Consider the following 24839-nt stretch of genomic DNA (forward strand, 5'->3'; position numbering starts at 1 on the left):
ACACTGAACACATTAGTTATAGAAGTCTTTAGCTTTCTGTAGTCTAGAGATTCAGGCTTGTTTAATGTATACCACCCAGGTTTAGGGGGCTATTGCCATTGAGTAGGATGAAGAACTTCTCTATCATATAAGATCAATAAAGCCTGTCTAAGAATTCAATTTGGAGTTCTTTAAGTTGGTCCCACTTAAAATATACAGTTTGCTTGGATAAGAGGAGGGAATCTAGTTGTCTTAGGTGGTTAAAGTCCCTTCTGAAAATAATTACTGCTCAAAAGGGGAGGAGCAATTAATGAGAGTAGGTCCTAGTAAGTCATTGATTTCTTTTATCTTTGTTTTGACATAGAAAGCAGAAGAATGGAAAGTAGCAGCTACTGTGTATGAACGGTATTTTGCCTGATACAAATATATTTTCACTACTATGGCTCCTGCCTGTAGTCTGAGCTACTCAAAAGGCTGAGGCGGAAGGATTGCTTGAGCCCAGGAGTTTGAGGCTACAGGGAGCTTATGATTGTGCCACTTTACTCCAGCCTGGATGACAGAGCGAGACTCTGTCTCTTAAAAAAAAAAAAAGTATTTTCATTTAATCCTCACGATACATCTATGAGGTAGGTTGCTAGTATTATCCTCATTTTACAGGGGAGAAAATTGGGGCTGTTTTCGCTATTTGTATGTGTAAAGGTGTTTGGGATTGTAGCAGATGCCAAAGCTTGCACACAGGCTTACATAGGCAGTGACAGAGTATGGCAGCGTATAGAGCTCAACCAGGCTTTCAGGTTAGGATATTTCTCTATAGGGAATCAATAAGACATATTAAAGCAGGGAGGATGGAAGGATGGAATAATGATGATGACGACAGTTTAAAGAACATTCTGAAGGAGAGTCTAAGGGAGGTTGGTGTAGCAGAGAACTATAGCTAGTTTTTTTCCTCTTAAAGATCACCCAAATATTGAAAGCCTCTCTATTCATATGTAATTGCTTAGTTTAAGTGACATTATTAATTCATCAACATAGTTATTTCATACATATTTAATAAGAAATGTCTTAATTTAAATATATTTCCCATTAAAACTACCTATTCAACTTTCATATAAAACTTGCAGTTCTAAAGAGATATCTAGGTATTTAATGTGAATATTTTAGATAATTAGATGTAGTAAAAAAGTAATGTTGATAGACAGAAATGTTCAATGATCTTGAAATAAAGGACTTTTAGGAATTTTTATTTACTTTTTATTACATAGCAATACATATAAATTATAGAAATTTAAGAAACAAAGTAACAAAAACACAGATTATCTTTAATCAATAAACAAAGATCAATTTTTGGGGGGTATATACCATTCTAGTCACTAAGCAGGGTTCTCATATTCAGATTGCAGAGTGCTATTCAACCAATGGCAATATTTAATATTTCTTTAAATTAATAAAAGCGGTTTTCCATCTTCATATATTTTAGTGACTGCGTTACCAAGTCACTATTGAGAGTTTGGATTAATTTATTGTAGTGGATTCTGATTTTCATGTAATACCTAAGGTAGCTGCTTCAACTGATTAAATTTTAGCCTATTTGATTAAATACTAACAATTTAAGTTGCCTTTACTTTTGTCTTACTACCAATTAGACATTCCTCAGGATGCCAAAGCAAGAATGAACCTTAAAAACTTATTTAGTTTACCTTCTCATTTTACAAGTGAGGAAACTTTTATTCCAAGCTTTTGTTTTCCAGTGACTTAATTAGTTTAGATTTTCTTTTGTTAAACTCTCTTGATTGCAGTGCTCTTTCTTTCCAGTCAGACTGTTTTTCCATCTCTCAGCCAATGGTACAAAAAAAAAGGAAACTGAAGACAAGAGATAGCATATGCCAGAGAAGTAGAAAGAACCGGTGTATGTCTTTGTGTAATCATATAACCAGCCTGGAAGGGAGGAACATTTGTATTAGTGAAGCAAATTCTTTTCATTAGTAATTCTCAGCCATGAACAGCTCCTGAAAGGAAGCAGCCTCTTGTACTTACCTATCTGTATTGTGACCCATTAGAAAGGTAGTTAAGCTTCTTATCTGTCTTATTTTTCATTGATAAAGTTGAATCAGTTTCACCTGAGTTAGGGACTTAATCCCGTGAAAAAGTCATTGTGGACTCAGAATTCATTTGCAATCTTATAATAGAAGTTGGAGAAAATTAGGGACATACACTATTTCATTTTACAGTGAATATTATTAGAGGACCACTATTTTTACAAAGAAAATAATCATGAATTACCATTTTCTTTTATTTTTTTTATTTTTATTTTTTTGAGACAGAATCTCGCTCTGTTGCCCAGGCTAGATTGAGTGCTGTGGCGTCAGCCTAGCTCACAGCAACCTCAAACTCCTGGGCTCAAGCAATCCTACTGCCTCAGCCTCCCGAGTAGCTGGGACTACAGGTATGTGCCACCATTCCCGGCTAATTTTTTTCTATATATATTTTTAGTTGGCCAGATAATTTCTATTTTTAGTAGAGACGGGGTCTCGCTCTTGCTCAGGCTGGTCTCGAACTCCTGACCTCAAGCGATCCACCCACCTCGGCCTCCCAGAGTGCTAGGATTACAGGCGTGAGCCACCGCGCCCGGCCATGAATTACCATTTTCCAAAGAAAAAGTGAGAGAACTGATTATCTTGTTCTTCCCTTCACTGAACAAATATTTGAGTACTTACTGTGTTCTTGGCAATATGTTAGGTGCTGAGGATACAATAATGAGCCAAAACAGACATGGTCCGTGACTTCACAGAGCTTACAGTTGAGTGGGGAGATAAGTATCAACCACATAAATTACACTTGTGATAGGTGCTCTCAAGGGAAGGTGCAGGGGGCTCTGAGACTATATGAAAAGGAACTGACTGATCAAGTGGGTTTAAACAATGACTAGTTCCCTCTGAAATCTAAATTTTTTTATAGCAGAAGTGAGAGGGTACTCAAAATCTTTTGGCTAATGGCACATATTAGAACTTCTTAAGTGAAACTTTTTTTAAACTGAGTGTATGGTGGCAAAGAATATTTGTGTTAAGGCACTAGCACTTAAACGTTGTTGCAAAAGTCAACACTGTGAAAAAAGCAAATAATGTCTTAGTAGTAATATAACAATAGTTTTGGTCTTGTGGACTTCCTAAAGGGTCTCAGGGACCTCTGGGAGTCCACTGATCTCACTTTGAGAAGTTCTTATCTAGAATATTGTATATATATTATGTCTGATCACTTACTCAGAAAATTTAGGGCTGTGTGCTAGCACAGGTCTGTGTTGTGGGGGTATACCCACAAACAAAATAGATGAAAATATCTGCTCATCGAACTTACATTGTACTTTTTTATTTTCCTTTCTGTATTAGCTCATGATGCCTCATGGGATGTGTAGAATATACCTTTCCTTTTTTCTGGTTTGGTTCTCTCTCCTTTCTTTGTTCTCTTAGTGAGATCTGATATAGACTTAGTTTCTTTATTTTAATAACTATATTTTAATAATGTACAATATAAATGATTGGAATGTTTTATAGCCTCTTAAATTCAACTAACTTTAAGTTGCTTTTTACTTACTGACTTCTTGTTTGATCAGTGACCTCAAATGTTTCTTGGAGTTAAGCTACAGAGTGGAGTGAAACTAACTAGGACAAGCCTTTATATTATGTTGATTGTGATTGACCTATAGATCTCTAGGAAATAAGTGACTAATTTCTGAACTCTTTTAGAAATTTCTAGAAAGGAAAGAGTGTGGAAGGCAGCAGTTCCCCCTCACCCATCCCTTGTTAGTCTTGCCTTAGTTCCACCAACACAGTGCTGAAACATTAAGTACTGAAATATATAGTCATGCACCACATAAGGATGTTTTAGTCAAGGACTGACTGACCACATCTATGACAGTGGTCCCACATGAGATTTCAATGCTGTATTTTTTTACTTTTGTACCTTTTCATCATAGATATGTTTTGATACAAAAATACAGTTGCCTATAGTATTCAGTATAGTAACATGGCGTACAGGTTTATAGCCTTGGAGCAATAGGCTATATACCATATAGCTTAGGTGGGTAGTGGGCTATACTATCTAGGTCTGTATAAGTATACTCTATGATGTCCATACAACAACAAAATTAATCCAACAGCAAATTTCTCAGCGTATCTCTGCCTTTAAGTGACCCATAATTGTATTTCATATATTTTCTTATCAGGACAGAGAATCATTTAGCATATTTTAGAACTATTTCCATGTACAATTAGATGAAATAAAATCTATATGAAATAATTGTTTTAAGTCATTTCTCCCAATCATATTTGATCATTGAGATATTAGTATTTTTTTAAAAATTCTAATTAGGATCCCATTGCCATTTGGTAGCCTGGCAGTTGAGTTCTGTAGCATTGCATCAGCACATGCAGTTGAGGAATTTTAAGATGCTGTTTATATTTATAATAGCAAATATGAGGTGAAATGTAGGATGCAGAACTATATCATATTGTTTATCTTACGCAAGTATTAGCTGTCATAATCAAGCTTAGATTTAAGAGGCTACTAGGTAAAATTTTGAGCTTCATTGCTATCAAGACATCTACTCTATTTGGTGGGAATAACTAGCCTTTCTCTACCACTGATAGTAAAAGAAGATTGTATATTTGGTCTGATTTTTATTAGGCCTCTTTTTTTTGATAGCAGTATAAAAAAATCTCTAATTAGATACACTTAGTACCCTAAATAATTTAATGCTTCTAAGTAAATATTTTTAAAAGAAATTATTGTTGGTATAGTAGAAGCCACTGTATTCTTACCATTTTAAATGGATGAACAAATATTAGTTGACATTCAAAAGACTAGATTCCTTTATGGTCATAGCAAAAGCATTGTGAAAGAGAAAGATGAGATTCATTACCAGCTACAATCCAGGATAATATGCAAGCATCTGAGTGTTCACTCCATGCTGAGTATTACTGTATGTAGCCAAGACTTTGACAAGAAAACTGGCAACTGATGCAGACTTACTAAGCTGAAGACCTCTGTAAGCATTTCCTCAGTGTCTCCAGACTACCCGCATCAGATTCATTTAAGATGCATGTTAATAATGAAGATTCATTGGCTTCCCTTAAGCATACTTCATCCTGGATGACACTCAGTTGATTCTTATGCACAGTAAAATTTTTATTATTATTTAATAACATTCTTTTAAATTATTAGTCCAAAGTATTTTCTTATATCTTTGCCTATAAGAGGTCATAGTTGGTAAAAGATGGAGCAAGGACCAGATGGAATTTTTGTTTAATATTGGATGTAAAGTGAGGATGGAATAGATAGAGAATGACCTGTCATTTCATGAGATGTCTTATCTGTGTTGATGGGACAAAGACTAGTTTAGATGGATGAATTTCCATTTTAGCCATTGTCTTTTTCTATAAAGCATGAATAGAGTTGGTACAAAATTACCAGTTTCACTCCATGGTATTTCTGATGAGATGTGAGATTGGTAAATAATACTGAGAGAGAGAGAGAGAGAGAGGCACTTCTTCTTTAGGAGCTAGTTAACTTTAACTTATTCTGGAGTACAATTGACTTACAGCTATTCAGAATTAGAAATGGTTTTCCTAGGGTTTGTTGGGGGGAAAAATTACTTCTGTGAAATACCTGCTTAATTTAGTTAAACTTCAACTTTTTAAGGCTATTATTATCTTATAGCTCAAAATGTCTTCAATTAAAGGTAAGAAAATGGAGTGATGGGGTTACAGCAGCTTAATCAAATTTTCAATTAATGAAGTAGAAGAAGAATGCAGATTGTAATAATTATCAGTTTTAGAGATTCTAGACTGTTGTCCTTCATATGAAGTTCTGGCAGTGTATGTGGCAGAGTGAGTGCCATGTTATGGCCCAGTGAGCTACGTTGAGAACTTTAAGACAGTAACTTCTGTCTTCTCTATGTCCCAGATAGCATCTGACTGAGTGCTGTGCTAATAAGTTGCTTGATAATTATTGAATGAATACTGAATTATAATCAAATGATTACTTACGGTGTTTTACGGGATTTTTCAGAAGATACTTGTGATTGATTTAAGTAAATATGTGTGTGTGTGTGTTAGCACGATGTATGCATTTGTCAGTTGGGAATGGGGAGCATATGGAGAAGAGGGGAGCTGCATTCAGTTTTGTTTTATTTTCATAGGCAGCTAATATGGGCCCTTGGTAGTTTTATTTTTAAATGAAACTAGTCTTTAGCATTTTGAGCTTACAAGTCAAATGCTTTGGATGCAAGATTAGGAATTTCACGTAAGTAGTTTACATCTGACTTGTATGTTGGAGAATATGATTGTATATATTGCTTTTCTGCCCAAGGCACTGTTTTTATATTTATATTGTTTTCTGCAGGTTTACTTCTGTTAACAGAGTTCTACGAGAAATAATAATAATGTGTTAAAATATCAACACTTTTCATTTTTCCACATTCTTCCCAGGCTTCCATCTTGGTGCCAGTGTGTAGTTTTGGGTGCTGTCTACCAGCAAAAAACAGCAGTTGAGTTTGGATGGGCCATAACATTTGACTTACACTTAGATTTACTGACCACCCTGGTCAAGGAACCCAGAGCAACCCTAAAGCTGACCTAGTCTAATGCAGGCTATATTATTATATAAAATTGAATTTGTCACTGAGTATTGGAAAGTGAGGGATAGAAGGGACTGTGGGGTGGAGTGGTGCTTTACTGAGGAGGTACCTGGGTGTAGGGAGGTAGGTTTTAACTTTCATCCTTTCAATCCCTGTCAGTTTCAGCAAAAATCTGATAAAGAATGTCGTTGCTACCATATTGCTTACATTCATGATTGAGAATGGTATATAAATAATTTAATTGCCCATATGGTCTATTTACATTTAAAAAAAATTGTATACTTAAAAAAAAACAGTTACATGATAACCTGTGGATTTCCTTTGCTTTTTTCTTTCCTTGAAGTACTAAAATATGTTGTATAGAACTTTTTTTCTTTTTCATTTGCATACAGGAAGGAGAGAAATATTGTTCATGTAATCGATGTTATCATTTTTAACGTGTTTTGACTGAGGATTATTGTGAAATAATTACTGTTTGTTAGATTCTTAATTAAAAATGCCTGTAATCTTTTATAGGAATTTCAACTTTGCAATTTAGTAATGACAGATCCAGGTAAGTAAAACATGAGAATCTCATACAGTTCTAAAGAGCTAAGTGTGGTTGAGAATTTACTATTTTGTCACCAGTAAGCCTTTAGATTTAGTTAAAGCTAAAGACAGTAATGTAACTGTGCACACCTGCTGAGAACTGAGTTGATCTGTAAATCAACATTTGTGATGTTTCTTGGGTAGTTGCTATAAGAGTTAGAAGTTAGGAACAAATCTAATGGCCTTTGTAAAGTCCTCTTTGCTATTTTACAGAGAAAGCTCTCCTGAAATTTCTTTCTTCAACAGGATGCTTCTTAGCAGCACAACGTTGCAGTCAATGAGAGATTATGATATAGAGAATGAAATTAAACTGAATTATTATCATAATCTTGTGTAAGATACTGTGAGCACCTCCCAAACTAAAAATCTATACATGAGCTTTCAGCAACAGCCTTATTACTTCCTTTGACATTTTTGTAGAACTTATACAATTTATGATTGCCTAAGTAATATTCTCAGAATTAGTACATAAAATTATCATGAGCTCTCTTTATCCTCACATACAGTGCTAGGGTGTTTTGGACTTTTGGGTAATAAAGGCTTGTAAACTTTTTTTTTTTTTTTTTTGACTAATTGACAGAAATATTTTATACTCATATATTTTACATTACATAGGGGTGTGTGTATGAACTAAAAGCTTCACAATAAAGTGATGTATTCTGTTTTCTAATCTCTGTTGTAGTCTATCCTTTTTTATTAAAAAATAAAATAAAAAAGATCATACCCCAACAAATTGATGTCAAAACTCACATATATACCTATAACTTTATCTTTTCAGGTAATGGTCCTTACAAAACTTGCCTTCTCATATATTACACTCTTTATAAACATTTTATTTTAACAAGTATACAAAAACATATAGAAATTTTATTACTTGCCTTTATCATTTGAATAAGGTATTTTGTGGCTGATATTTGTTACTTCACTGTACTTTGGCCTACTAGGCTTGCAAAGTGCCAAGGCACCATTGAGACAGCTAGTGAAGAAGGATCAGGTTGAAAAAAAATCAGCAAATTATATTTGAGCTCTGTTTTCTGTATCTCACTGGCCTGGGTACTAGCCATAGAGTAGGTACCTCTGGTATTTGGCCTTCTTTTACCAGTCCCTATATAACAGTTCTTGGCTCAACTTTAAAATTCTATTCTGCTTTCCAGGTATGAAGTGTAGGCTAACAGACAACATGGGAAGAGGTATGTTCCTAAATGCAAATAATAGTTGTATGCATTTTTCCTTTAGAATAAGTATGCCTAAATTGAATCTCAAATAGTAATGTTTTTCTTCCCAGTAATACTTCTTGTTATCCTAAGTATATATTCTTTTTCTTTTAATATTTTCCTTTTCTAAGTCTTAAAGGGAGGTATACATTTAACATCATTTTAAAATTTAGTTTGTAAAAAATGATAGGAGGGCAAGATCGGATCCCTTCTCTGTCTCACTTCAGGACTAAAAGAAGCAAAAGTCTAAAAATCAAAAGACTAAATGTCCACTTAGGTAAAAAGTGAGTGTAAAACTACACTTCAGTCTTAAAGTTGACTTACATAATTAGAACTCCCCAAATATTTACCGTACTTATATATAATGTTTTCCACTGACCCCAGATAGCCTCTCCACAGAGACTCTAGCCTTTAGGCCAAGTATCTTCCCACCATTGGTATAGGTAGAACTTGAAGGGCCTTTATTCCTCTTTGAACAGAACAGATACTAGGCATCCCTGAACCATCTGTGTGGCACATGAGAAGAACAAAGATATCAGGCTTGCAACTTTCAAGCTCTGTAAAAGTGATTCCTGTTTAGATAAAAGATGCTAGTTTTTCTTTTTTTTTTAAGCATTATGGGTCTTTGAGATTCTAATAAACCTGATTTTCCTGTATTGGTGATGGAGTGAGAGTAGGTATAGGAAAGGCAAAAATAACTCTTTCTTTTAACCTGATACTGTCATCACGTTAACCAGTAATCCTGGATTAGTGTTTACTTTTTTTGCTATTACAATTTGCTCAGAATGTGGCAAAGCTGATACCTGCTATAGGTGGTCCAGCAAGGATGGCCATCCCAGCAAAGAAACCAGCAAGTCCCAAAAACCTGTGTACTGTAGAATTTATAGACAGATCAACCTGTAGGAATTAAAATTCAGAGTTAGCCATTATTAAGGGTGAAATTCTATAGAGACCTATTCCTAAAAATGATAAATACTATTTATATCATCTCAAATTGAACAGTTTGACTTCTGAGCTGATTTGGATGGTCTTTTCCCCCAATATTATGAAAGAGAGCTGAGGTCAGATAGGGAATAGTAACTTTGCTAAGTAAGCAGTGTTTTCAATTTATCAGTCAGGAACACTGGATTTTTGTTTTCATTTTTTAAAAAGTTTTTTGGCTGGGCACGGTGGGTCATGCCTATAATCCTAGCACTCTGGGAGGCCAAAGCGAGAGGATCGCTTGAGGTCAGGAGTTTGAGACCAGCCTGAGCAAGAGCGAGACCCCATCTCTACTGAAAAATAGAAAGAAATTATCTGGACAACTAAAAATATATAGAAAAAATTAGCCAGGCATGGTGGCACATGCCTGTAGTCCAAATGACTCAGGAGGCTGAGGCAGGAGGATTGCTTGAGCCCAGGAGTTTGAGGTTGCTGTGAGCTAGGCTGATACCATGGCACTCTAGCCAGGGCAAAAGAGTGAGACTCTGTCTCAAAAAAAAAAAAAATTTTTTTTTGGTGGTTCAGGGGTTATTTTTCCCCCCAAATCTTGTTGATTTTCACTATTTAAAAATGGTATTTATAATATGAGCTGACAGTGATGACATTCTTGAATCTGCCTGTGGCTCAGTAATGGCCATTGGTTTGTAAGAAATCAGATACTGCAAGGAGTTGATTTCAGCTTTAGGGAGTTTGATTTTTCTGCCCAAGCCTCATATAGTATCCTGTAGCACTTATGCTAGTATTGATATGAGAGCAGAAGTTTCCCAGGGATTGTTTTTCAACGTGTTGAGCACATGGTTCTAAGAAGAACCCATGGGGTCCCAAAGGGTTCCCAGGACACAGAAGTATTTGTGTAAGTATTTCAGTTCTATTTGGGTTCAGGACTTTAAGTCAATTTGAGGTAAAAATAGAGAGGAGATAAAAAACAATGTCCTTATTAAAGTACACAGGACCAAGGCAATAATTGCAGCAAGAAAGAAACCATACTGGTCAGGAAATCCCTTTTTCTCTTGAAGAGTTCTTAGAGAACTCTTTAAGATTGTGTCTTAGAAGGAGCCATTTCTGGGGTGAACACAAGCCTAATCTTCTGGGAGACTGATAAGCAAAGTGGAATCCTGCTGATCCCTTTTTTGCTTTCATTTCTTTCCTGTCCCATGTGGATAGTTCTCACCAAACTACCTCTCAAGGTGAGATGAATAACTGGACAGGATATAGCTATAGGTTTCTGAGGCGTTTGGTATGATTCTTTTTTTAGGTATAAAATTAATATAAAGTATGTATTCTCTTTTGGGGAAGTTGTTACTAATACTTTTATTAAATGGTTTAACAGTGTTAATGAGTGCATCTACTTACCAGTACAGGAAGTATCAGTGCCAGGTAACCACCAGCAAAAATGGCAAAGAAGATGGTATAGGTCATAAGTAGTGGAAATGTGGTGGCTAAAGGAGCAAGCAGGTTAGTGATGCCACAGAGGATGAGGTAAGACTTGTGGTAATGGTACTTCTTGATCCAGTTTTGGTCAGCAACCCATCCAGAAATAATCTGACTGACTGTCTCAATGATACCTGGAACAGTATTGAAAAAGTCTTATGAAGTCCTAATTTCATTTTCCTACCCGTTGGAAAAATATGAATGCATAGACATCTTTTCCCAAGTAATATAACCTCATCCTGACGCCAGGATATGTGAGAAAAAAAAGTTTCATTTGTCTGTCAATAGGCTCTATCATTTATTTACCTACTCCAAACATATTTAATAAAATACCCCAAAAGGCTTCTCTAGGGTTGGGTAAAAGACACATCAAGTTGCCAGGTGTGTTTTCTGTGTTTGGAGAGCTCATACCACCAAACTGGGAATCCCTGGTTACAGAGGACCCTGGGCTCTGGAGGCCAGGCAGTCTCTTCCTCTAATAGGTCCTGCAGGTGAGAAAGTGAGCTTTCTAAAGGATCGTAGACCCTTAGATCAGTGTCTTAGGGAAGGCATATGGTAGAATATAGAAGTATAAATAATAAAATCATATGTTAAAAAAATAGATGTTGGGATTCATAATTGCATATGAAGCTCTAGGAATTAAGTCTTCGTTTAAAGGTCATTATGCTTAATTTGAAAATATGTTGGAAGTCTGGAAATGGAAGATCATATTTTGAACATTGGAGCTATGGTGTAGCTTGAATAAAATTTAAGAACCACACTTTTCACTTAGTTTCATGATAACAGAGCACTCTTACCCTATATCCTACTGTAAGCTAATGTAGCATTTAAAGGCTGAAAGATTTTCACTGAGGGTAGCATGAGTTCAGTTGTTTTGTTCTTTAAATTCTTTATGTGGTTCAAACATAAATTGCTCCATTAAAAAACGGAATAAAAAATGCATGCTATCATTTATATGTCTATTTTTACAGTTACCTCGTGGAATACATATTAAGACTTTAGTATGGTTTTTTGGTCCCATTTTATAGCCCTAACCTGATCTAAATTGATACTACCAGACATTTTAGTGAAAAAAGTCAGTTTAGCCCTGTGTCTTTGTCTTGTGTACACAAGCTTTATTTGACTGAAGCAGAGTATCTTTACAGTTGGAACCATTGAAACCAGGTGTAGTGTTTTGTAAATGTTTGGTAAATTCATTTTTTTTTTTTTCAAGAAAGTAGAGAAAAATTAATGTTGAGCTTCTGAGCATTTCCAGATAATTAGAGCAAACCAGTTCCATCTCCTCTCTTAATTTTTTTAGACTCCGTATTTTGTCAGTTAAGAGAATCTATATCTTCTGGATCAAGCATTCTGTCTCCAAACATTTTTATGACTATTCAATTACAATGGTTGTTTTTATTTTTAATTTACATTCTAGTTTATTTTAAATATCAGCCAATTCATGAGTGACTTGCATTAAGAGTCATATTTATCTGTCTTATTATGAGTTCAAGGGGGAAAATACTTAGCTACAAATATTAATAGAACATCATTGAAACTCTATATGTATTTTTTTTTAATCCTGACAGCCTTATGAGGGTAGGTGCTATTATCCCTATATTATAGATTAGGAAATTGAGGCACAGAGAAGGAAAGTAACTTGCTGGAGGTCACACAGCTAGGAAATACAGAGCAGGAACTTGAACCAGCAAAGTCTAGTTCCAGAACCAATCCTTGCAACCACTGCACTATGCTGTGTACCTGGGGTTTTCTGTTTCCTGGAGTGGCTGTTGCCATTGAGCATCAGCTTTTTTAAATTCAGCATTTATCCAACAAATAATTGATGTCTATCATGTCAGACCCTGATATATGAAGATAAGTAAGATGGTTTAGGGTCTGCTGTCCAGTAAGGGACCATGGGCAAGGTGCAGTGATAGAGATGTATTCAGGGAAATTCCCAGGTGCTCTGTCTAGCTTCGAAAGACTTGCCCTCCCACAACTCCTCTTTTGTTGTCATTTTTCGTAGCTTTCTAATAGAATTTTATAAAATCAAGTTCATTTTTCCTTTTGGGTAGGAGACTAAAGTGAGTTGTCTTACCAGCTACAGAAACAAGGTAGGAGGCATCCATGATGTCAATGTCCAGTGTTTTGGCTCTGGCTACCAGGTGAAAGGTAGGGATAAAATATGCTAACTGACTGAGAAGAAAAGACCAGGTAAATATGTAGAAGAAAGGATTCCTAAAGAGAGAAATATCAAAGAGTTTTTGTTTGCAGCTCCACAAAACAGCCTTTTTCTCATAACTTTCTTCATTGCTTATTAATAGCAGTCTTTTCCTGTTAGGCCCATTGTTCAACTCTTCACTTTGATTTTGTGAGGCCATTAAGCTTTTACCAGGTTGTCCAGCCTTCTGCATAGTACTATCTTTGATAGTAGATTCTTGTGTCTCATTGTAGTTTGTTGTTTCTGTCCCACATGGTGCCTCTGGATCACTTGCAGACAAACTGCCACCTTTATCTTTAATGTCAGAATTGTTCTCACTTTTGATATGGATGGGTCTTAAGAGCATACTGGAAGGCACCAGATTCAATGTGATAGCTCCAAATAACATAAGGGCACCTAAATAGAGGAGAGAATTTGAGAAATTAAGTTAAATCTTTCAGTTCACAGTACTGTTTCGTATTTATAGGCTCAGAAGAGACCCTACCCCATAGTCCAATAATTTTTTTTTTGAGACAGGGTCCTGCTATGTTGTCCTGGTTAGAGTGCAGTGGCGTAATCATAGCTCACTACAGCCTCAAACTCCTGAGCTCAAGCAGTGCTCCTGCCTCAGCCTCCTGAGGAGCTGGGACTACATAGGTGCACCATCATGCCTGGCTAATTTTTCTATTTTTTGTAAGGACAGGCTCTACTAGCTCCTGCACAGGCAGGTCTCAAATTCCTGACCTCAAGCAGTCCTCTCGCCTTGGCCTTCCAAAGTACTAGGATTATAGGCATGAGCCACCACACCCAGCTTCAATAATTCTTGAAAACACTACTTTGCTCCCTGAATTTGACTTAATTGTTAGCTGTATACACTGCTGTATCTCTGTAAAAACAGAGTCCTTTGGAGATAGAAAACCAGAAAAATGCACCAATAGACAGGATGGAAGGAGAGGTTGTTATTTGTGCTAAAGGGGGGAAAAAACCCCAAGTTTTTTGGGGGGAGTGTATTTCACATATTAAAAAATTTGTAGGCCGGGCGCGGTGGCTCACGCCTGTAATCCTAGCTCTGGGAGGCCGAGGCGGGTGGATCGCTCGAGGTCAGGAGTTCGAGACCAGCCTGAGCAAGAGTGAGACCCCGTCTCTACTAAAAATAGAAAGAAATTATCTGGCCAACTAAAAATATATATACAAAAAAATTAGCCGGGCATGGTGGCTCATGCCTGTAGTCCCAGCTACTCGGGAGGCTGAGGCAGTAGGATCGCTTAAGCCCAGGAGTCTGAGGTTGCTGTGAGCTAGGCTGATGCCACGGCACTCACTCTAGCCCGGGCAACAAAGTGAGACTCTGTCTCAAAAACAAAAAACAAAAAACAAACAAAAAAAAAAATTTGTAGTGTGTTTTAAGTAGGTATTTTAAATATCCTGAAGTGAAGGTATAGATTCAGGTACAAAAATATAAAATTAGATGAAAAGAGTCATTTGGAAACAGGTATAGAAGAGGGGAGAGCTTTTTATCCCGTGACATTTTTAAAATTTCCTTGAAAGAAAGCTGAATAGTTGATTGAATTCAGCATGTCCTGACCAAAGTTGTGACTTTTGTGTGGTGCATCCAAAGGTAAAATGGGCTGTAGGCTCTGTTATCCTGTCATGGCTTTGTCAGCTGCTCCCATTCACCATGAGACGACTGAATAGTGTTCTATTTGGGAAAGGAAAGCGTCAGCAAACTTACTATGTAGATAGAAGTAGGCATATGAATACACACACATGCACACGTTTACATGTATGTATATTCTAGTAATTTAAGATTATTTTAATCCAAGTGTTGTCTCAGGTACAAAGAAAATTGTGGGATGAATGGTTTGTGAAAATTTAGTTGACAGTATGTAAAGGATTGAATATTAAGGAACATCCTGTTTTCACCAAAATATTTTTTCCTTTTTATATATTTTAGTGAGTGTGATGGAGGCATTTTTTAAATGCACGTTTTTTTCTTAAAGGAAAAATGTGAAAAGTGAGTGCTTTGGTGAGGGCGGGGTGGGGGGGGTCTTCTTTCCGCAGGAGTGTCGCTTTCACTGCAGGGCGCTTCCAGCTGCATAGAGTGCCCTCCATCTCCTCAGACACTGAGCCCTGTAGTGATTTCTGAGTTCCCTGTGTGAGCGGGCAAAGCCCGCAGGTAGTTCGGGATCTCTTCTGCTATGTATTCTCTAAGGAAGAGGAGCATGTTTACTTCAGAAATCATGCTCATTTCCTCTCTGGCAATAGCTGTGAAATCAGTTGCTCTAAAAGTCTTTACTTTTCAGTCATCAAAGTGAGAGAGCCGAACATTAAATCTTAAAGAGTTGATAGTTCAGAAATTCAGAATGACTCACCTCTCCAGTCGTACAGATCTATCAGGAATTTTGTAAAGGGTGCCAAGAGAAATGTCAGTCCCATCCCAGAACGGGCAATAGCTGTAGAAAGAGCCAGTCGTTTTTTGAAATATTTGGTAATTACCACAGCAGCTGCTTGGTACAAGAAAGCAGAACCCAAACCTAAAAGAAAATAGGTTATAATCACTTTCACATTAAGTGGCTTGGTACCAGATGATAGACTCTCCTGGATCTGAGATAATACACCTAGGCCTTTGGACCCAAGAATAGAAGGGAAGGTTCCTGTTCTATCTTTTATAGTCATATTTACGGTGAACTCACCAGGCAAAAGTCCCATCGTCACACAAAGAAAGGGAATGCTTGTAGCCCAGCTGCTGATCAGATATCCACCGGTAACAAGAAAAGTCCCAAGAATGGAGGTAGTTTTCTCACCAAATAAGTCACAAATAATGGCAACCAAGGGACCTTAGGAGAAGAAAGAAAGGCAACTCCTAGGTAAATATGCTCTTGGATCCCTTACCTCTGTTGTGTAATTTAAATCAATGAAGGGGTCTCTACTTTGGAGTATTATGTATCCTTAAAAAAAAAAAGGTGTTTGCATTGCATTTCTTTCTGTCTTTCTTTCTTTCTTTCTTTCTTTTTTTTTTTTTGAGACAGAGTCTCTCTGTTGCCTGGGCTAGAGTGCCATGGCGTCAGCCTAGCTCACAGCAACCTCAGACTCCTGGGCTCAAGCGATTCTTCTGCCTCAGCCTCCCGAGTAGCTGGGACTACAGGCATGTGCCACCATGCCCGGCTAAGTTTTCTATATATTTTTAGTTGTCCAGCTAATTTCTTTCTAATTTTAGTAGAGAAGGGGTCTCGCTCCTGCTCAGGCTGGTCTCAAACTCCTGAGCTCAAATGATCCACCCACCTCAGCCTCCCGGAGTGCTAGGATTACAGGCATGAGCCACCGCACCCAGCCTGTATTGCATTTCTTAATATTACCAAGTCCCAAACTGTTTTGCTTTTTGGAAGGAGAGTGAGTTTTAAACATAAGTGGATTGTAAGTAAGGTTTGAAGGAGAAGCTTATTGAAATGCATTATAAAACCTCCACAAAATGAGGTTGCATCCTGTGACCAATGACTGGAACAAGGTTGAATCACTAGTTTGCCCCTCCGCCATATAAAACTAAATGAGGAAAAATTGGTCCTATATATTTTAAGTATACTCAGATGACTAGAACTTCATGGTCTGACTTCCAGGTTGAGGGTCTGGCTCACTAAAACATTACCAGACTGTGGAAAGAAATAAGACATGAAAATTTGAATCATGGAATTAAATAAATTCTTCCACTCCCTTTATTTGAACCCCAATTTTCCCAACTTAGTTACCAAGTCAAGTGGAGGCTAAACACTAATTCTTTACTTTCTCAGCATTACATATTAATAAATGAACCTGAATTTTAGCAACGCTTCAGTCTTGAATGACTGACAGAAGAGTCTTCTTGGAATTGCCCTTTGTGGTTCTTCTCCTTGGACAACAAGCTTATTGCCAGCTTTATACCTGCAGAAAAGCGAAGTGATGACATGATCGATCCAATCCAACCAGTTTGCTCTGAGGTGCCTTCAAACTCTTCTTGAAAGACCACAAAAAAAATGGCAAAAGTCTTGGTCATCCCCATCACAAACACATTTACCTAAATCAAAGCAGACCACAGTCCGAGTCAGGTGGTGAGTGAGCCATTACAGGAGAGGTTAGGATTCACCCAGCTCACTAGTATTTACCAGTTTGCTTTATTGGTTGATCCTCATTTTATGGGGAGGGGGGATCATTCCTTTTAGAGTCGCTAAGCACTTTAACTGAAAGCATCGAATTTAATCCTCATTTCAGGGCTTCAGAATAGCCATGTTAATACTGTATTAAAGATCAGGAAATTGAAGTTTAAAGAGGTCAGTTGACTCTAGACCAACGGCTACTCTACTGTCCTGTTAAAATAGCATCTGCTATAGACAGCTAATTCTAGTTATTTTTGTGGGAGAACAGCGTTTGTCCAAAATAGGAAGAATTATTCCATAAGAACTTAGGTTAGCTTTGCTTTAACTCTGCTCTTGAGCTGAGTACCCTCCCTCACCTGGTATATAAATAGGGTAACCTTATAATTTATTGGAGTGCTTAATTTTGCCAGGACAGCAAGGGTTAACTGGGATATATGGTCATCTTACGGTTATGTCAAGTGCCCCAACCTTTTTCTTTTTCCCATTTAACATTCCTTCCCTGCACAATCCCTTCCCTCCACTAAGAATCGCTCATTTTGTGGTCAGGTTCTCTTTCTGTAGAAAACTCTTGTTTCTTAGAATACTGATCGTCGTGGGGGCAGTTAAATGCTATTCTTCGTCCATTTTTGCTTAGCAGCCAAATTTCATCCCTTGCAGGGGTCAGGTGGGGAAACGGAAACTTAAACCTAACCAGGGTCTGCATTCAATCTCAAAGCTCTGGAGCCAAGGTGTGCTCACTGTCTCCTGGGGCTTCCTAGCTTCCGCTTTTCCTATCCTTGTTTCAGTAGCCTTCGCTTTTCAGCCTGGCCTTGCATTGCCGAAGAACTATGGAACCTTAGGTTTCCTGTCACTAATTCACTTTTTCTGCGTGCCTGGTAAGCATTTTTCCCCTGTGGTTCTGCATTCTTCTCACTTAATATCTGCTCCCTGGACAATCATTCACTCTCAGGGTTTTAATTACCACCCACACATACAGTGATGTAGCTGAGTGTGGTTCTGCAATCAATCTGCCTTAGCTTGCATCCTGGCTCTGCTTTCTGCAGGGGGGCATCACCTTGGGCAAATGACTTCTTAGGAGTTGTAAAGCAAGGAAAATGAAAATAATTACCTAGCTCATAGGACTGCAGATTGATTTAAAAAAATTTTTTTTTGAGACAGGGTCTCAGTCTGTCACCTGAGCTAGAGTGCAGTGGTGCCATCACAGCTCACTGCAACCTCAAACTCTTAGGCTCAAGCCATCCACCTGGCTCAGCCTCGTGAGTAGCTGGGACTACAGGCATGTGCCACCACGCCTGGCTAATTTTTAAATTTTTTGTAGCAATGGAGTCTTGCTATGTTGCCCAGGTTGGTCTAAACTCCTGTCCTCAAGTGATCCTCCTGTCTCAGCCTCCCAAAGTGCTGGGATTACAGGCAAGAGCTACTGTGCCCAGCATGTGAAGATCAATTGAGAAAATTCTGGTAAGGTACTTAATATTTGGTACTTAATACCCAATTAACTGTGGTTTTGTTAATGTTATCATTCTACCATCACAAGAACTTCAGACTTATATAACTGTCTAGTATATCCTTCTAACTCTGGTCAACTTGTCCAAACCTAAACTCATCTTTCCCTTACACAAAAAATCTTCAATTTTTTTATTGATACCATCCACCCACTCACCTGAGTTAGAGACATACTTTCTCTTAGACACCTCTTTTTCTCAGCCCCTACCTTCTGAATAATCATCAAGACCTTCCCCTCCATTCATGTCCATCACTAGACTCTCATTACAGGCTAGTATTATTTCTTGTCTGAAGGCAAGGGACCAAGAATTGGTGACGATGTTCAGAGGTTGCGAAAGTTGGGGTGGTGAGGAAGTCCCTTATGTTTTTTCCCTTTCTGATTTTATGGAAGATACAAAATATTAGAATGAACAATGCTGTGGACACTAGGACTATATATCCAAAAGTGAAAAGGACATTTTATTAGGCCCCCATTCAGGCAATTTGTAACCATAATTTTCCTCCAAGGCATTTCTAGCAGGAAATCGGGCTAGAAAATTATGCACAAATCCCAAATGACCTAGACTGGTTTCCCTTACTACAAAATAAACAGAGTGGTGATTGTGTCCTTCATGAGCAAGAAACACTAAATGTGCCATTCTGTCAAATAAGCTTTTTTTTTTTTTCCTGTGGACATGAGTTTTGTGCTGGTGTCTAGAGGATGCTGATCTCTATATTTTTAACAACCTGAATTTAGCTAGCTGCTGCAGGTCCCCCGAGTTCAGAACCTTTCCTTTCTGGTCTGTCCCTGACATCTGGGTGTAGCAGCAGTGAATGGTTGATTTGTCTCTAATAACTGGGTCTGTGTGTCAAGAATACCAAGGGTAGAGCCTCTGCATCTACCATGCTCCCCTCCCTTAACTTAAAACCTTCCAACTTTGTTTCTGTTTTGACTCAGATATTAAAAATCCGAAGATCTAGGTTTTCCCTAATTTAGCAGACTACATAAACGGGAGTTATCCTTCCTAATCCCACACCTTTGACCTAGCTTGGTGGGGTGGGTTTCAGTTCCTTCACTAGAGCCCACAGCAGATGTTGTTAATGGCCCACCCCAAAATAAAACAAAAACCCTAGAACTTCTCCAGTCCCCTCATTTCCTTTTTGGTTTTAAAAGCAGTTAATTGGGTTGAACCTGGTAGGAATACCTTAAGCAGGCCTTCCCCTACCCCCCCCCCCCCCAGTAAGGGCTCCCTCACCAGACCATTCTAATCATTGTCTTGGGAAAGGGGACTAGATAAGCCTCAGTGGCCCATTTTGAACTTTGCCAGTTATTCTTATTTAATACCAGTTTCCTTCTACCCTGCATCCCTTTTCCAGTATCACTCTAGTTCTTCCTGACTTTCACAGACAAGCTTTTTAAAAGAATAATCTATTAGGTATCTCTACCTCCTCTCATCCCACTGCACTGAAAAAGCCCTCCCACCACCACTCACTTCACTGTACCAGCTCAAGGTTATCAGAGACTTCTTCATTGCTAGACCAGTAGACTTGTCATTCCTATCCTATTCAACCTCTCAGGAGCATCTGCTCATCACTTTCTCTTCAAAATTTCTGCCTTAAACTTCTGTGACACTACATTTCTGGATTGCCACTTCTCTGACTGTTTCTTGGTTTTCTCTGTGGGTTCCCATCCCCTAGACATTGATTTTTCCCAGGGTTATGTCCTAGTCCTCCTCCCTGTCCCTGGTGATTTTGCCTACCCTGCCTCAAAGTCCAAACTACTGTCTACACTGGTGACACAGATTTCAGTATGCAGATCCTGTGCTCCAGATGCACAGACTATATGTTGAACATATTATTGGCTATGTTACAAGACCCTCAGACTCAGAGTGTCAAAAGTAAACCATCGAAGCCATCTTCAAATTTTCTCCCCTCCTTCCTATGTCTTCCAACTCTGTGAATGGCATTCATTATCCTCCAAGTTGCCCAAGCCAACAACCCAAGACTGATTGACTCCCTCTTTTTTCCTGACATCTAACTCCTAAGTCTTAAAAGCCTGCCTCCTTGATATTGCTCAGATCTGTGTTTTCTCTCTGCCCTCACTGTTACTGCCTTAATTTAGGGCCCCACTAATCCATTATTCACCCTGCAGCCAGAGCTCTATTTCCTAAATGCAAATCTGATCCCTATCACTCCCCTGCTTAATTTTTCTCATTAGCTCCTCATAGCCTCAAGATAACCAATGTTCTTAGCATGTCTTACAAGGCCGCTTCCTATCTCCTATTTCATCACCTATCCCCCTCCTGCTTGTTTATTCATAAATGTGTCCATCAGTTCATCCGTCCACCGATAGGTATTTGTTGAGTGCCTGCTAGGTTCCAGCCCATATCCTAGGGCTGGGCTTACAGTATTGAGTGTATACTGGTGAGCAATGCAAACATGGTACCTGCCCTCATGGAACGTTCAGTGTAGTGAGATAGACAATATAGAAAGCAATCATACAAATACATATTAATAGTTATAAAGCGTGGTAAGTTGGTTAGAATTAATCCCTTAATTTTTTTTTTTTAAGTAGGGAGCTCACTACTTTAAAGTACATTCAGTTATTTTTCAGTCACCTTTTTAGGAGCTTAGCCATTATACAGGAGAACACTTGTAATTCTTACGAAAACAAAAGCATATAGTCATCCAAATTACAACTGCGGGTGAGCAGCCCCTGACCTCGTTGTTAACATTCTGAGGATCCAGTATATATATATATATATATATATATTTTTTTTTTTACTTTAATAAGCAGTGTCATACCCAAAAATGGGACATTGTTTATTAATCTGGTTATTAGATAGTTTTACGTACTGGCAACTAAACTGGTAAATAACATCCTATCCTCAGAGGATAATATAGGACAAGTAAGGAGTGGTTACTTTGGAAAAACACAGAACTGGAGATCCTCACCTACAGAGCCCATTCTGCAAAGCTTATGATTTGGGGAGCTGGTTCAGCTGCAGGAAGGGCTCTCAGACTTAGGGCATTCTTAGTTTCCCTCTTAGTAACATATCTGAGGGAAAAAATGAGATTCCACATTCTTTGGTAATGAAGCTAATGTTTAGCAAATAGTCTTCTGTTTGCTAGGAGTTTTGTATTACATAAATCCTGGCTAGGGATCTCTGCTCCTACTTTCTTCTCTATCACTAGAGAAGAGACATGTTTGCCCACTGTCTGTTTGTAGAGTTCTTAGTTATCCACATTGTGAACTAGAGGATTATTAGTAGTCATCAGTACCCTTCCCTGAGAGCTGCTTACTGTAGGGCTGAGGGGGGCAGAAGCGTCAGGAGGAAAAGGGTGTTTTTGTGAGTACACTTCAAAGTTAATAGAACTTATCTGGGAACACTTAAGAATTGTGGAGCTGGCTGGGGCTACTCTGTATAAAGCTGTTTGGTGCACAGCTGTGATGGGACTCACCAGCATTCTAGAATGGGCATACTGATGAGCAGATGACCCCTGTCTCACATAGCAACCCCAGGAGCTCCTGGGAAGATGAGGGAAATAAGGCAATTTAAAAAAAGAAATGTAGCTGGGCATGGTGGCTCACACCTGTATTCCTAGCATTTAGAGAGGCCAGGGCAGGAGGATCACTTGAGGCCAAGAGTTTGAGACCAGCCTAAGCAACATACTGAGACCCTGTCTCTACAGAATAGAAAACTTAGCTGGGCATGGTAGTATGTCCCTGTAGTCCCAGCTACTCAGGAGGCTGAGGCAGGAGGATCGCCTGAGCCCAGGAGTTTGAGGTTGCAGTGAGCTATGATTATGCCACTGCACTCTAGCTGGGATGAGACAGCGAGACCCTGTCTCAAAAAAACAAAAACAAAACAGAATGCCGCCAGCCTCAGCAACATAGGAAGACCCCATTTCTACAATTTTTTTTTTTTTTTTAATTAGCTGGGTGTGGTGGCACATGCCTGTAGTCCTACCTACTTGGGAGGCTGAGGTGGAAGGACTGCTTGAGCCTAGGAGTTTAAGGGTGCAGTGAGCTATGATTGCACCACTGCACTCCAGCCTTGGGCAGTAGAGCAAGACCCTGTCTCAAAACAAACAAACAAACAAAAAAAAAATTAAAAATGGAATGCCTAGTCTAGTTGCTTATGGATGAAGGAGAAAAATCAACCTCCCATTTCAAAATCCATAGCCTTTTCTCTTTCTGGAAACATCAGAAATAATAGCATAAGTTATACTTAGTGGGGATGAGTTGGGAAGTTGACAACATGTTGAACAGAGAGGAAATGTCCCCTGTCCTCTCAGTGAAGGGGGCTGCTGCCAGCATTGTTACTAGGCTGGGGAACGCACCCCTAAAGCACTTTTTAGCACTTCCCAGTGCTACTTCTGGGATGGCCAAAAGTATGATTAGCCCCAAATCCTAACTGCCATGTGGCCAAGGCAGAGTTGCTGGTCGTGGCTGGAGCATTCTCTAGGTTTAAGGAATGGTAGGGAGGAAGAGTAGAGGATGGACATTTTTAGCTTTCTCCTCAGTTCAGCAGGGGCCTCTGACTTTAGCAGTTATTTATAATTGCTGGCCTTGTTCTGCCCCGCCCCCCCCCCCCCCCCCCCCCGCAACTCAACTGCCAGGGATTTTCTAAGTTATCTTATTTTTAAGCAGCTCTGTGCCTTTCTCCAGAGAGCCCTCTTTCATATAGTAGGAAAAGGGAAAGAAAGCAAATTCTTACCAGAAAAAAATGAAACACGATCATCCATCCCCATCCTCCATCCAGGGTTTTAGTGTAAGGTCGGGGCTTCCCCTTCCTCTTCAGCATGATGCTCCCTCTGTTTTAAATGCAGAAGATCCCTGTGACAAATACAAGACATAGTTGATTCAGTTGACAAACTAGATTTTAAACTTTATTTTTCTCTGTGGTATAAAACCACTGGTACTGTAATTACCGTCCACTCCCCAATCCCGTTGCGTATGAAGTCTGCCTGATGTAACTAAGGACTTGGTTAGCTGCAAAGCCCGACCTCTATGATTGTGGGGTGGCCACTCCTAGAACTGTGCTCAGTGTCCTTCCTCCCGGGTCTGCAAGCCAACTCCTTGGGGAAGCTATGCATCCTCCTCCTGGCCTCTGGGTGAGCTTTTGAGTTTAGAGAAATAGAAAGGGAGAGAGAGCCTTGAGTTGAGGAATTCCCTTTATAAGGCACATGCTAAATGTAAATATTCTAAGAACTAAATAGAAATGACAAGAAAATGCAATACCTCTTCCTTGAATGATGGATCCTGCATGAGAACAAAAAAGTGTAAAGGATAATTGGAAAGTGAAATATGCACTGTACAATAGAGGACACCATATCAAGAATAAATCTCTCAGGTATGATGGTGGTGGTCTTGGGGTCCTGCATGAGAATGTTCTTGTTCTTATGGGATGCATTGTAAAGTATTCAGGAGTGAAATATCACTAGGCTACTTTCTCACAAATGATTCAGTAAAATAAATATGTATATATATAGAGAGAGAGCAAAAAGAAAATGTAACTGTTCCGAGGAAGGGGTACAGCACTCATTTCCCCGTCAGGTTGAAGGCAGGCTGTTTCTTAGGAAAGGAGAATGAGCTGGCAGGGTGTGTGGAGTGGCCATCTGGTGAGCAGGCTGGACGGGGAAAAAGATGCTGGTCATCCAAGACGTCGTAGAAAACCAACCCAACACACGATCTCATGTCCATCTTACCTTTGATGCGGTGTTTCAGCAAAGGAATCTTCCACAGACGAGGCAATTTGGGAAGAAAAATAAATTATTCTATTTTCTAGAATGTTACTTTTTCTAAGGCATTTTGTTTTGCTGGACTGTGAAAACAAGTGAGCATTGTGAGAGCCCAGGAGTGCAGATCCGGTTTAGGCACTCCTGCCAGTGGACTTTACTTCCTGAGGGGAGGAGGGATGTCTACGATTTGATGTCATCGCTGGCCCTCCCTCCACCCACTGTTACTCAGAAAGTAGAATTTTTCACCCTGGGCTCAAAAACAAGCAGCAGAGTAAACCAAGGGGAAAGTCCTTTTGGTGACTACGCTCAAGGCAGGGGGGTGGGGCCCCAGAACTCTAATACACGTATCTGTAGAGTTCCTCAGGGAGATTCTCTAGACATGCTTATTTTATAGGAGAAATATACAACTCTCAGAGAGGGGACAGACATTTTCTGGGCCACAAATGGTGATCTTCAGTAAGTTTAGCCCATTGGAGTGGCCTTTG

At 38.8% G+C, this 24839-nt stretch overlaps 1 protein-coding gene across 1 annotated transcript; it reads right to left on the reverse strand.

Annotated features, from left to right (window-relative positions):
• Positions 1–1681: 1681 nt before the first annotated feature.
• On the reverse strand, positions 1682–24484 carry SLC16A4 (solute carrier family 16 member 4). Its single transcript, XM_045546758.1, is given in 10 exon segments — positions 1682–1864; positions 1867–1914; positions 9216–9309; positions 10747–10958; positions 12902–13420; positions 15373–15534; positions 15694–15837; positions 16916–17048; positions 23331–23449; positions 24322–24484. Coding segments are annotated over 9 exon segments (1452 nt in total). The 5' UTR covers positions 23418–23449; positions 24322–24484; the 3' UTR covers positions 1682–1811.
• Between the last annotated feature and the right edge of the window lie 355 nt (positions 24485–24839).

The sequence above is a fragment of the Lemur catta genome, chromosome 3 (assembly GCF_020740605.2).
Source record: "Lemur catta isolate mLemCat1 chromosome 3, mLemCat1.pri, whole genome shotgun sequence".
In the NCBI taxonomy this organism is placed as follows: domain Eukaryota; kingdom Metazoa; phylum Chordata; class Mammalia; order Primates; family Lemuridae; genus Lemur; species Lemur catta.